This window comes from Primulina tabacum, chromosome 3 (genome assembly GCF_025594145.1).
Source record: "Primulina tabacum isolate GXHZ01 chromosome 3, ASM2559414v2, whole genome shotgun sequence".
Lineage (NCBI taxonomy): Eukaryota > Viridiplantae > Streptophyta > Magnoliopsida > Lamiales > Gesneriaceae > Primulina > Primulina tabacum.
The window spans coordinates 16,717,431-16,731,042 of NC_134552.1; the positions used below are offsets into that span (position 1 = coordinate 16,717,431).

Here is a 13,612-nt window from a genome sequence, read left to right on the forward strand (position 1 = left end):
AAATATCAAAACCCTAGCACACCTCACTTTCTTTATTTTATTTTTAGTTTTTACTCTCAACTCTCAAGTCTCAACCACCACACACAGTCTGCCGCTCGCTGCCTGCCGCGTAAAAGTAATTATATTACTTTGTTTGCATAATAACATTAATATGATGATGAATCTTTATTGATTACATATTAACTAGATGATATTATATTATATGAAGGTTTTATGTGCTTAAACATTATTTAGTTGCAAATTTTACATAAAAAATGATGAGTATTTGTGATTATATTGCATGATTATCTATAAAAAAATTAATTTAAAAAATTCAACCGCCTAGCGGTAGGCGGTCACCGACCGCCCCGCCACCACCTCCCGCTATTTACAACCTTGCCGAAAACTAATCAATCAGGAATGCTGCAAGAAACCATCGAGGTCTCTTGTATGTTTTAACCTCGACACCATTGATATCACGAGATAACTCATCTTGAATATATATATACTATACATACATCGCAAAACAAGTACCCGAAAAACATTAGTTTTTGGCAACATATTCTTTATGATGTTGAAACAACCTAAACACAAGATTTTAGTAACAGAGTTCAAAACATTGGGAAACAAGAACAAACCTCAGTTTTTGGCAACAAACTTATGATTATTACTGGATCTGAGAAAACCAAGATGAAGAATCGATTGAGATGAGAGCGAGAGATACATGTAAATGAGATTCAGCCGCCGCTTTGACGTCGCAAAGGGAGTAGGTTTTGAAATAAGAAATAAGAGGAGAAAAATGTAATTTGTTGAGTTTTGATAGCCTATCCCACTTGATTTGTTAGATTAATAATCAAATAGTTATCCACAAAATTGGGTCTTAAATTGGGTCAAAATGATTATTAAAATATTTTAAAATTTTAACCAAATATTAGATAAATGTTTCACTATTTATCTATCTTTGTTTAATCCACTCAACCAAATATACTCTTGGAATATTATACATTTTACAAATTACCGTCAAATTGCGATCACCATTTCTGTAGAATGCAACATGTCGATATCCACCAACTTTGCGACTCTAGAGGTCTGTTTTATCAACTCAAGGAGCAATCTTCTTGTAATGATAATTTGTGCTGCATATTATATTGAAAAGGTAGCTCTGACATTTACCTCCTATCTAAACTCGGGTTTTTATTTTAAGGCAAAATTATTTTGTAGAAATAATAACACATGAGATATAAAATTTAGAATGTTTGAGCCGCGAATCTCATCTCTTTAAGTCATGCAATAATTGGTGCTGAAACTCCCCAATCCTTGAAATTTTCTTGCTTCAAAACTCAAATTTACAAGTTCTAGCATTCCCTGCTTAACTTTAAGATCTTCAACAAAGATAGAGTACTCCTCAAACCTGGTCCTGTCCCAGTCTCTTTCTTTGTGATTGTGCTCGTCGGAGCCATCGCCATCTCTGCTAGTAGACAGTATATGAGAGCCGAACTAACTAAACAGGTCAAAGATTCAAACTTGTGATACATGAACTCTGTGATGGGATGAAGCATTTTGATTGCCCTTGCTTCTTTAAAGTCTCAAGACAGTTGGATATATATTGACGGTACTTGTATTCAAGGAAATCAATATCGTTCTATTCATACTCGGCCAATGGCAACAGGTCAAGTTTGATGTGAGGTGAAGTTTGAATTTTAAATAAATATTTAATTCCTAATCAATTTTGTCTTTTATCTAATATGAAAAATAAGTGATTTATATTTTCAAACTTGTTTGACCTAATATAATCATGATATTTATCTTATATAATTTATTTTTTGGTATTTATCCTCAGATAAATTATCTTAGGTTTGAATAAAATTTTATTCCTATTAAACTCTTGTTTCCATGTTTGTAGAATTGGCTTTTATGGGAAGATAATCAGGTCAAGATATGAAGAAGTATATATACGAAATATTCGGAGAAAAGATGCGCAAAGATACTTGAGATTTTCTGAGCATACACAGAGTTCAGAGTTGAAGATTCTCGTGTGAAATATTTGTGTGATTGATTCACATACTTACCGTATTGCTGATTGATGTTGATGACACTCAAGAACAACACTGCGTGAAGTGTTGGGTGAATAGTGATTTTGTTTGGTTTTAAGCAATGAGCTTTTTGTTTTATGAATCTAATAATTGGTTTGAGTTTTTGATGCATTTTAATTCTTTGGAGTGTCAATGAATGCAGTTTGTTAATCTCACTAGTATTATTTTGTGTAAACGATATACGTATTTTTCTAGGGAATTTTTGCCTTGAGGTATTGTAAAAGTATTCGTACTTGTGAATAATTTAATCTGTCGTATTCTGATTATTAAAGTTTACGTGTGTGTTAAATAATAAATTTTCACTGCATATTGTGTGCTGGTGTTGACAACACCCGAACACAACACTAACTTCTGATACACACGTCGTAATTTATTTCTTGTTCGTTTATAATCAACGACATTCTTTCAGCATCAATGAGATCGTTTTAGCACCAAGCATGTCAACACGAGAGGCTATTCAATGGTGAGTTCTGCTTGCTTTGAGAGGGACTGTGATCTTTTCTTAAAATGCTTGAAAACATGACCTAACTTAACAAATACAGACTCACGTCCACAAAACATCACCGGCATTACACCTTGTTTTCTTGGAAAATGACTTCGGCTACCTTACATGTTGCACAAGCAGAGCTAATTAAGGAGCTGATTCTTGTACATCTTGAAATAGTAAACGAAATCAAAGAAGTCCCTCTTTCACACGTTGCTCAAATCATCCATCATTTCTCAAAGGAAGGAAAAATGTCAACACATAATTAATTCCTTGATTATATTTATCTTGTGCATAAAAATATAGAGTTTTGCTTTTGTAGACTAATTTTGCTGATCATCGCTGTTTTTGTTGTATCGTCGTGGAGTGTTGAAGAAACTCAAACATAAGTTGAAGTGTTGTTGTTTGAGAGTTGTTTGTTGAATAAGATTTCGGCTTTATAGAGTTTGCATCTATAGTTGTTTTATTATTTTGGTATAGATATTTTGGATGTACTTTGATCTATTGTTCTGTCAGTGGAGTTAGTTTTTGGTTATTCATTAATATTGTTTTTGTATAAATTGAAAGTATTTTCTAATAAATTTTTTGTCACGAGGCACCGCACAAGTGTGTTCACATACACATAATTCTCCGTGTCTTGACTTATTTATGCAAAGTTTTGTGTGTTAAATTATTCAGATATATGTTGTGTTTTTGTATAAATTGAAAATATTTTCTGATAAATTTTTTGCCCTGAGACACCGTACAAGTATGTTCACATGTGCATAATTCTCCGTGTCTTGATTTATTTACGCAAAGTTTTGTGTGTTAAATTATTTAGATGTATGTTGTGTTAGGACCTATAACACCACACACAATACTTAGCTCCGAAACACACAATCTCTCTATCAATTTCGCTATGCCAAAACGATGAAGAATTCATCGCAGAAAAAGGCAACGTAGAAAATCACACAAGACAAAAATTTAGAACCCTTTTTATGCTTAAAACTTTTGCTTTGAGTTTCTTACTTGTTCATGATATTCCTGGCTGCACCATTCAAAAGGTGGCCTAAAATAATTTACGACAAATTTTATACTTAGGGAAGAAATTTTTTTTATTACGTATTCAGTTCGATTTTTTTGTCGATAAACTCTTAAACTGACTACGGTGCGAATCGAAATTTCAAGGACAACATATGTGATATGTCGAAAAACTATTTTCTTTGTTTTCTATTAAGATAGTATATATTTAATTTGATACTGTTTTTTATTTAGTTTTTTTGTTTGTGCACTATTGGCGCGACCTTTTGAAATCATGTCGCTTTATCTTTACTCGTTCCTTTAGCCAACCCATATTGCTCCTTTAATCAATTAAAATTATTTTCCTACTCCCATTTGCTTTAAAATATCTTTTGACTCATAAAGATCTAATAAACAATATTGCAGGACTTTTTTATAAAAAAATTAAAAAAATAGAAAAAAGAAAAAAAATAGAAGAATGATGGTTAGAAGACATTGAACATGCTATGTTTGGTAGCCATGATAAGGGAATGATTATTAAATAATCATCCCTTATCTCATGTTTGGTTCATTTTTAATTTAACATGGAGGCACTTGATTATGATTGAAAGCCCTAATTATTTATGTTATTTGTGTGATTAAATATCTTTCCTCAGAGGTGTGATAATGTATAATTCTTGAATAGTGATAATGATAAATTAATATAATATTTAAATTTTTATTATATTTTTTTTATAAATTAATTTCATATATTTTTATTATTTTCAATCATTTTAAAGAAAATAAACTGTAATGCAAATCTATCTTAAATTATATTTTTATAAATTTCTAATCTTATTAATTAATTCTTTTATGAAAATAAATATTTATTAAATTATAATTTATTTTGTTTAATGATTACCGTAATATTTTCAAATATATTTCTAATAAATATATTTAAATTAATTTTAATAAATGTAAATTATAATTATAAATATTTAATTATCTATCAAATTATTTTAAGAATATTTATAATTATTTTAAAAAACAATAATATTGTAATTATTACTAAACTTTATTTAACATTAACATTCAAAATATTATTGATATTTTAATTATTGAAGTAAATGCATATTTACAAATTTATTTCTAATAAATATATTTAAATTAATTTTAATAAATATAAATTATAATTATAAATATTTAATTATCTATCCAATTATTTTAAGAATATATATTTATTTAACACTTGGGACATTTTGGTCATTGTAATAAAATTTACAAAATTAATCCATCATTTTAAAATCATACCAAATACCATGTTATTTATCTCACTATACTATTAATCCATATATCTCATTTTTTAATCACTCGAATTACTAATCATTTACCTATCCCATCACACGTACGAAACGGAGCCTGAGAGTATTTGGTTAAATATATTTGTCTTGTAAGCTGTTGTTTGTAATCGTAATTATTAGTTGTTTTAGGAGTTTATAAGTTGTCGTATTATTTGAGAAACAAGAAAACGTAGCTTAGAGATATTTTTGATATGTTTCATATTATAAGATCTTTTCAGTGTCATATTCTCAAATAGCTCAGTCGAGTCGAACATACCGGGCTCATTTACAAGAAGACAATAGCCAATTTTTTATTTTTTTTAAATATTTGCCAAGTTTTCTAACCAGATCATTTGTATCATCACCCTCCTAAACCAATCTAAAAGTCTGTAAACTAAATTAACAGTATTAAATATAATTCATTAATTGTGATGTCACCAAAAAATCTAAAAATATTTTATAAAAAGGGTCCCTAATTATATATGTGCAGCTGCAGTCTACGGTTCAGCTGTTGTTTTCATTAAAGATCAAGCATCTTTGTTCTTGCATGGTCCTGTGAGGGACAAGCCAAAATATATAGTCATCAAATGACGAACAAGACTATGACATTCCTCCCATGATACACGTCTTGAAACTGAATGACTAAGATAGATGATATTTATATTCTTTGTTAGTTTATTTAAACTCTCGATTTACGATAAGCCGATAATAACTAACACCAAATCTGTCGATTTATGAGACTGAATATTCCATCCAACTCAACTATATTGGATTTCGTTCCTTTTCAAAATTTATAATCTAGTTTCTAAATGTAGTAGACATTTTTTCTTGTTTTTGTAATTAATATATCCTTGTTAACTAAGTCTTGGAAAATCGAAAACGTATTACTATTTTATGAATGAATTGAATAAGAATAAAACAAGAAGTTCGTTTGTAAACTTTTCTTTTCCTTGTGTGGAAAACAATTTATATATATATATATATATATGATGCCCGGGTAGATCTACCGAGCAGAGAATAGTACTTTTGACATGATGGATGAGTATGACTTGGCCTGACGGGATGATTCCGGGTGGTCTGGCTTGGTCTTCTGGGTGCTCTGTCCTGGTCTGCTCGGGTGATTTCGCCTGGTCTGCCCATCTGCTATTTCCAGGTCTGCCGGGGCGATCTGTCTTGGTCTGTCCGGGTGCTATGTCCAGGTCTGCCCGGGCGATCGGTCCTCGTCTGCCAGGTTGCTCTGTCCTGGACTGCCCGCCTTGGTGGGATGACCTAATGTGGCATGGCCTGTCCTAGTGGGATGACCCCGGGTCAGACAATCTGCACACACTCAAAAAGATAATGTCAGTGGTGCGTCGGAAGGGTTTCTGGCATAGCCACTCCGACGCTCAAGTCAGTACAAGGTTCACCAAGTAGAGAGAAAATTTATTGAATGCAGTAGATTGCAATGTTTCTCAAATGAGCAAACATGTATATTTATAAGGGAGAATATGACCTCGATTACAGTGCATGTACACTGTTCTTGATTAGACGTATGCTCATGCCCTGTCATCTGATAACTGCCTATGCCCTGTCATCTGTCAGTAGGCATGACGACCCATACTGTTCGAGTCTTGTCATGAGCATCGATTATCATGCTAATGATGCATGGTGACCCATATTGGTCGTGTGACCTGAATCCTATCTGGGCGAGAGTACCATGTCCGGACTAGAGTACCTTGTCTAATTTTTACACATGCTCTAATTTTTGCAACAAATTAGAATTTGACTTGTTTAAGTTTTCTCTTTCCGTCCGACTCTAAAAATGACCCTAACCCTTTCCAGGATATCAATATATTTGAAAAATAGCTCTCATTTCAGTTAAACATTGAATAGTTATTCAATACTCAACTAACGGTTTTACATTTATTGGCTTTTCAAGTGATTATGTAAAAGTAAAATTATTAATTGCTGAACTAATGAATTTGCAGAGGTAAAATTATTGTTTCTATTGGATTCTTTCTCCAGTTGAAGAATTTAGCCTTCGAACATCTATAAATCCTGTGCGTTTAATAATTTACAATTCCTTTCATTATGCACTTTGATAATTATGATGTATATTATGTAGTATTTCTTATGTATATTCGCCAAACTATTTTAATTCTGGTGACTAATTGATGTGATCTCGCTGAAATGGGTAAGCCGGATTAGGAGCTCCAACGGATCAAATCAACAATTTATAGTGTTTGGAAATCTTGAGTGAAGATAATGGCTGTGATGGCACCTGCAAATAATGAAAAGAACTCGTGAATGAGCGCCGGATGGATGTCCGGCGTGACCACTCCGATGCTAAAGTCAGCAGGTTTTCAGATGAACACAAGTAATATTTGAGAGAAAATATGTAAGTGCTTTAGAGTTCAAAGATTTCAGAATCCTTAAATGACATTAATACCTGCTATTTATAGTAGAAAATGGCGTAGGTACCTCGATTCTCGTGCCACCTACTAAGCATGGCAAGTCGGCTGCCCATACTTGTAGCTTCTGATGACTTTTAGGACACTCCAAGCCCAAGTTGTTCTGATAAATTAGACTGCCTGTATCAATCACACTCGAGTATGGTGCAAGTTTCGAGGTGGCCCGGGTAGTAGAGTACCAGGGTATTGGTGGAAAACCCGGGCTTATGATGATGATTGCCCGAGAAGAGCCGCAGTGCCCGGGAAGATAAGTAAATTTAACCGGCTCATTGGCTATGATCTATGTTATCCAAGTACCAGACCGGGTTAATGATGACCCAGATCCCTATGGGGGTATCACCACCATCCCTAAAATAGTCGGGCTAGAGCTTGACTCGCTGTTCCAATCAGTCATATTTGTTCTTTTGTAGGAACATAATTCAGAGTGTGTAAGAGTATCGGAGGCTTCAAATATCCCAAAGGTGGATAAGATACCGAGGTTTGATACCACCCGGTCTTAAGCTAACATGCCGGGGCCTCGCATCGCCCGGGCTTGGAATAAGATGTCGGGACCTCAAATCTCCCGGGCTTAGATATTCTGTCTTTTAGTATTCTCGGGTATTCCAAGAGGTGTCATTATGACACTTTTAGCATTAAATTGCCGCCGAAAAACGTTCCGTATCCCGAGAATCCGATAAGTCTGACACCTTGATATATGTGCACGTCCTCTTGCATGCCCGGTACAATTTACGAGGTGCATCTCGATCGTCCACGTGTTCTTATATCAACGACTGAGATCTTTCCCCACCGCCTATATATATCAACCCATCTAGTTTTCAAAAAACACTTTCAAATTCAAAATTGCAGCAAAGCTCTTGCAAATTTTTCTCTCAACTTTCCGGCGCATAATCTTCTCCATCTCCGGTGATTTTGTGCCACTACAACTACTTTATTCATCTTCCTTCAAAAACTCGTAAGTCTCTTTTCTCTAATCCATGTCTAATTCTACTTCTTCCACCTCGGGAGCTAATGCGCGAGGCTCATCTGGGTATGAGTCCGCCGTGATGCCCTCCGATTCTCCCCCCTCCCCTCCTCGTCGTCGTTTTGCTCAAACTTCTAAAAAGCCTACCGCCCACCAAACTAAACCTTCTTCTTCGGGTACTTCCCGAGTCCTGAAAGAGGACAAGGGTAAAGGTAAAGCCCGTGCTTCTGATCATCCTTCTATTGAGGCCCCGGGAGCTCCTTGTTTCTCCTCAATGAGCAGCACTCTGCGCTCGGGGACGGATGAGGAACTCCGATTTCTGGGGTCCATTCCCTCTACTTATTCTATCCTAATTCCCGGGGCTTCTGACAGGGCAGACAGTCCTCCCCTAGGTTATACTACCTTCTTTCGGGACCAAGTCAGAGATGGTCTTCGTTTTCCCCTCCCTCTGTTTTATATCGATGTTGCCAAATTCTTTGGTGTGCCCATTAACCAGTTCCACCCGAATTCCTTCCGCATCATGGCTTTGGCCTATATTCTTTTCAAAATGCATAATCTCCTTATCACTCCCCTTATTCTTCACTATTTTTTCGTTTGTAGATTGGGAGATAATGCCTTCTCCCTCACTGCTCGACTAAATGCTCGGTTCTTTGATGACATCTCTTCTTCCCAGAAGGGGTGGAAAGGAAAATTCTTTTATATTCAACTCCCAGGTCCTCTTTCCTGTTTAACTGAGTTTCTTACTTCCCTTCCCCAACAACCCACCCTTCCCCGGGCCTATAAATTTGAGGAGTTTTATACCCAAAGCCAAGACTTGGTAGAGGGCAAAAAATACTCCTCCCCTACCCTTATCTCCCAGGAGAATCTGGTTGCCTACGGGTTGAGTCCCGGGCTGAAGACCCCATAGACCGGGCGATTGATGAGGCGGGTGGCTCGGGCTCTCAGCCCGGTAACTTTCTTTACCCTGTCTTGTCCTTCCTTCTCTTTACTTATGTTTATATTTTGTAATGACCTTTGTTTTTTCATAAATGGAGACAAGATGCAAGAAGCTTTCGCAAAAAAATGGGAGGCTGAGCGGCTAGCCGAGGAGAAGAAACTGGCAGCACGGAAGGCTGCTGCTGAAAAGAGGAAACAAGCAGCCGAGGAGGTGGCGGCCTGGGAGAAGGAATTAACCCGGGCAAATACTGAGCCAGAACGGGAGGTGCCTGGCTTCCCGGAGGATGAAGAAGATCATATCCCCCTTCGGCAGAGGAAACGAAAGGCTACCACAAGCCCAGAGTTGATTCTGGTTGAAGATGATCAGGCAGGAGGCCAAGGTTCCTCTCGGGCAAGCCAATCCAACACCCCTCCCCTCCAACAGGCCCTTCAGGAGCCACTCCAAGAGCCCCCTCTATCCGAGCAACCTACCCGGGCCAGCATCTTCACTGCAGGAGCTACGGCACTTGGGGTGAATCTTGTTAGGCAGATGCTGATTCCTGCCGAGGAGGCTTTTCTAAAGAGCTCCACCCCAGGTCCTCGGTTCCTCGATGGCTCCAACAGGCTTCTATCGGTAAGTTTCCTTACCCCTCTTTCCTTTTCTTTTGCTTGTTTGTTTCTAACCTCTTTCTTACAAAACAGGGCATTCAAATGCTGATATCAGCCTTCGAGGAGGTAGCTGCCATAGCTACTCGGCAGGCTCCTCAAGTTCGGGCTTCCAGAGAGATCCATGATCGCCTCAAGGGAGAGATTGCCCGGCTGAAAGGGCTCCATGAAGAAGAAAATGCTGCCCTTCACGCCTCCCTAGATGTAGCCCGGGATGATTTACAAGAAAGTCTTGCCCGGGAGAAATCCCTTCGAGAACACGTCTCGTTTCTTGAAGGCAAGAATAAATCCCTGGCAAAGGGTATGACTGAGCAGACGTCCCGGGCGGATGCCGGGGAGGAGGCCCTGGCTGAGGCTGAGCGAAAGAGGGAGCAACTTCAGACCTCCTTCCTCACCTCCCCAGAATTCAAAGCAGCAGTTGAGGATCGGGCTTATCCTCTTTTCAAGACTGGTTTCAACAAATGTCGCAAACAATTTGAAGAGGTCGGGCTCTTGCCTAAGGATAAGTCTAACTTCCCAGACTTTAGGCTAGCCATTGCATCACTTCCAAAGGCCGGGGAGGAGGAGAAAGAAGAATCCGAGGATGAAGAAGATCAACCGGGGTCCGAGCAACCGGACATATAATAGGATTTGTACTTACGTTTTTCTTCTTTTTCCTGCTTTTACTTGTAATTCCTCGGCCTTCGGGCCTTCTTTTTTTTAATGAAATCTTCCTTTTTCCTTTATCATTTTTGCAGTCATATCCTGATAAATCTTCAATGACTCGAGTAACATAATTGCTTGTGTAAAATAATCAGGAAATTTTCCAAGTGTTGCGATTTAACCGGTAACTTCAAATGAGTACCCGGGATCTTGATCCTTATAATGAATAAAATGCCTCATAATCAATAAGTGACCCAGATGTAAGCAAACTTAAACCCAGATATAAAACATTGGCGCGTATAACCAAAATGGGAAAATCGGGCAAGAAAGAAAATCTCGGGATTTAGATTGGTCGAGGTGTGGTACCCGAAGCCAGGGTGTAGTGCCCTGGACTTATCAATAACAAGGTGCGGAGCCTTGGGCCGGGAAACATGTCCCGGGACTGGGGAATGGTCGAGGTGTGGTTCCCCGAGCCAGGGTGTAGTGCCCTGGGCTTTTAAGAACCAAGGTACGGAGCCTTGGGCCGGGGAGCATGTCCCGGGACTTGGGAATGGTCGAGGTGTGGTTCCCTGAGCCAGGGTACAGTGCCCTGGGCTTTTAAGAACCAAGGTACGGAGCCTTGGGCCGGGGAGTATGTCCCGAGACTTGGGAATGGTCGAGGTGTGGTTCCCCGAGCCAGGGTGTAGTGCCCTGGGCTTTTAAGAACCAAGGTACGGAGCCTTGGGCCGGGGAGCATGTCCCGCGACTTGGGAATGGTCGAGGTGTGGTTCTCCGAGCCAGGGTGTAGTGTCTTGGGCTTTTAAGAACCAAGGTACGGAGCCTTGGGCCGGGGAGCATGTCCCGGGACTTGGGAATGGTCGAGGAGTGGTTCTCCGAGCCAGGGTGTAGTGCCATGGGCTTTTAAGAACCAAGGTACGGAGCCTTGGGCCGGGGAGCATGTCCCGGGACTTGGGAATGATCGAGATGTGGTTCTCCGAGCCATGGTGTAGTGCCCTGGGCTTTTAGAATAACCGAAGCTTGGTACTTCCCGAGTTAAGATATAAGAAATAATACATAATACTCCCTTCTGAGAAAAATAGATCTTTCATTATATCTTCAACCAAACCATTACATCTGTTAGGCATAATACTTTTTTAAATTAAAAACATTCCAAGGCCTTTTGAGGGAATGTCCTTCCCACCGTGCTTCCAGCTTCCCAACATCCCCAGCAGGGTTGACCTTCTTCATGACTAGATCCCCTACTTGGAAGTCTCGGATCCGAACCTTTTTGTTATATGATTTCATAACCTGGCTCCGATATGCTTTCATTCGAATGAAAGCTCGATCTCTTTTTTCTTCCACCAAATCCAACTCCACAGCCCGGGCTTGATCATTGTTGTCCGGGTAAGATTCTACTCAGGAAGATGTTTGCCCAATTTCCACTGGAAGGACTGCTTCAGAACCATATACCAAGTTAAAAGGAGTTTCTTGGGTAGGTGCCCGAGGAGTGGTTCTGCATCCACCCAATCCTTTCCCTTGCTTTGTAGCCTTGTTTTCAGTGCTTGCATAATGATTCTATTGACAACTTCTGTTTGGCCATTAGCTTGAGAATAGGCAACAAAGGTGAAAGATTGATTGATCTTCATTTCTCGACACCACGATGTAATCTCTTTGCCCTGGACTTGTCTGTCATTATCTGAAATCAGTCTTCTGGGCACTCCAAACTGGCACACAATGTCCTTCCACAGAAATTTCAAAACTTCTTGCTCAGTGATCTTAGACAAGGGCTCAGTCTCTACCCATTTGGAAAAATAATCAACAGCTACTAGAAAGAATTTATTTTGAGCCCGGGCAATTGGGAAAGGACCCACGATATCTATGCCCCACTGATCAAAGGGGCAAGATGCCCAAATAGGCTTCATGAGAGTGGCCGGGCTGTTTTGAAAATTCGAATGATGTTGACAGCCCTCACAATCCTGGACCACCCTAGCAGAATCTTGGCTAAGAGTTGGCCACCAGAACCCGGCAAGCATTGTCTTCCGGGCCAAAGATATTCCTCCGAGATGCTCAGCACAACACCCTTCATGAATCTCTCGGAGGACAAAATCCACCTCTTTCTTAGATAAACATTTCAAAGAAGGTCCCTGGAATGATCTCATGTACAAAATATTATTTAAGAGAACAAACCTGAGAGCTTGGCTCTTAATCTTTTGAGCTTGAGCTTTGTCCTCGGGTAGTTCATTATTCATAATAAACTTAATCAGAGGTGTCATCCAGGAGTCGTCGGGTATTGGTAATATTTCTTCCTCGGTGGACAGGATCAGCCGAGAAACATGCAAGACCTCCTGGGTGCTGACTTCTGACAAAGAAGCAGCCATTTTTGCCAGAGCATCTGCCTCACCATTCTCCTCCCGGGGTATTTGTTCAATACTCCAATCAGCAAAGATGTCTGCTTGGGCTCGAATGAGCTGTAAATATTTGATCATCCTGTCATCCTTAGCTTGATAAACACCTTTTATTTGTTGAGTGATGAGCTGTGAATCAGAATATAGGATAATCCGGGAAGCTCCAATTTCCCGGGCAGCTCGGACACTTGCAAGAACAGCCTCATACTCGGCCTCATTATTGGTTACCCGGGAGTCAATCCTCAGTGCCAATTTAATCTTTTCTCCCCGAGGAGATATTATTACAACCCCTACTCCGCATCCAGCAAGGCTAGACGCCCCATCCACAAATACTCTCCATACTTCTTCTTCCTCGGGTTGAATCATTTCTGATAAGAAATCTGATAAGGCTTGCGCTTTGATGGCAACCCGGGGCTTGTACACAATGTCATATTCTCCCAGCTCTACTGTTTATTTGATCATCCGCCCGGATACTTCTAAATGAGTCATGATCCTGCCAAGAGGACTAATGGTGAGAACAATGATTTGATGTGACAGGAAGTAAGGTCGTAGCTTCCGGCGGTCATGATTAAGGCCAGAGCAACCTTCTCTATTTCACTGTAACGGAGCTCGGGGCCTCTTAGAGCATGGCTGACATAGTAGACAGGCTTTTGATCAGAACCTTCTTCTTTTATTAGAACCGAGCTGACAGCATGCTCCGTAGTAGAAAGATAAACAAAT

General features: G+C 39.0%; 1 protein-coding gene across 1 annotated transcript; it reads right to left on the reverse strand.

The window, feature by feature from the left end:
- Nucleotides 1–11,899: 11,899 nt before the first annotated feature.
- Nucleotides 11,900–13,258, reverse strand: LOC142538523 (uncharacterized). Its single transcript, XM_075643835.1, has one exon. The coding sequence runs from the start codon at nucleotides 13,256–13,258 to the stop codon at nucleotides 11,900–11,902; it is 1,359 nt and encodes a 452-aa protein (XP_075499950.1).
- Nucleotides 13,259–13,612: the final 354 nt, after the last annotated feature.

Bases quoted from the DNA above. Each gene is read 5' to 3' on its own strand.
- LOC142538523 (XM_075643835.1), bottom strand. From the start codon at position 13,258: ATGATTCAACCCGAGGAAGAAGAAGTATGGAGAGTATTTGTGGATGGG.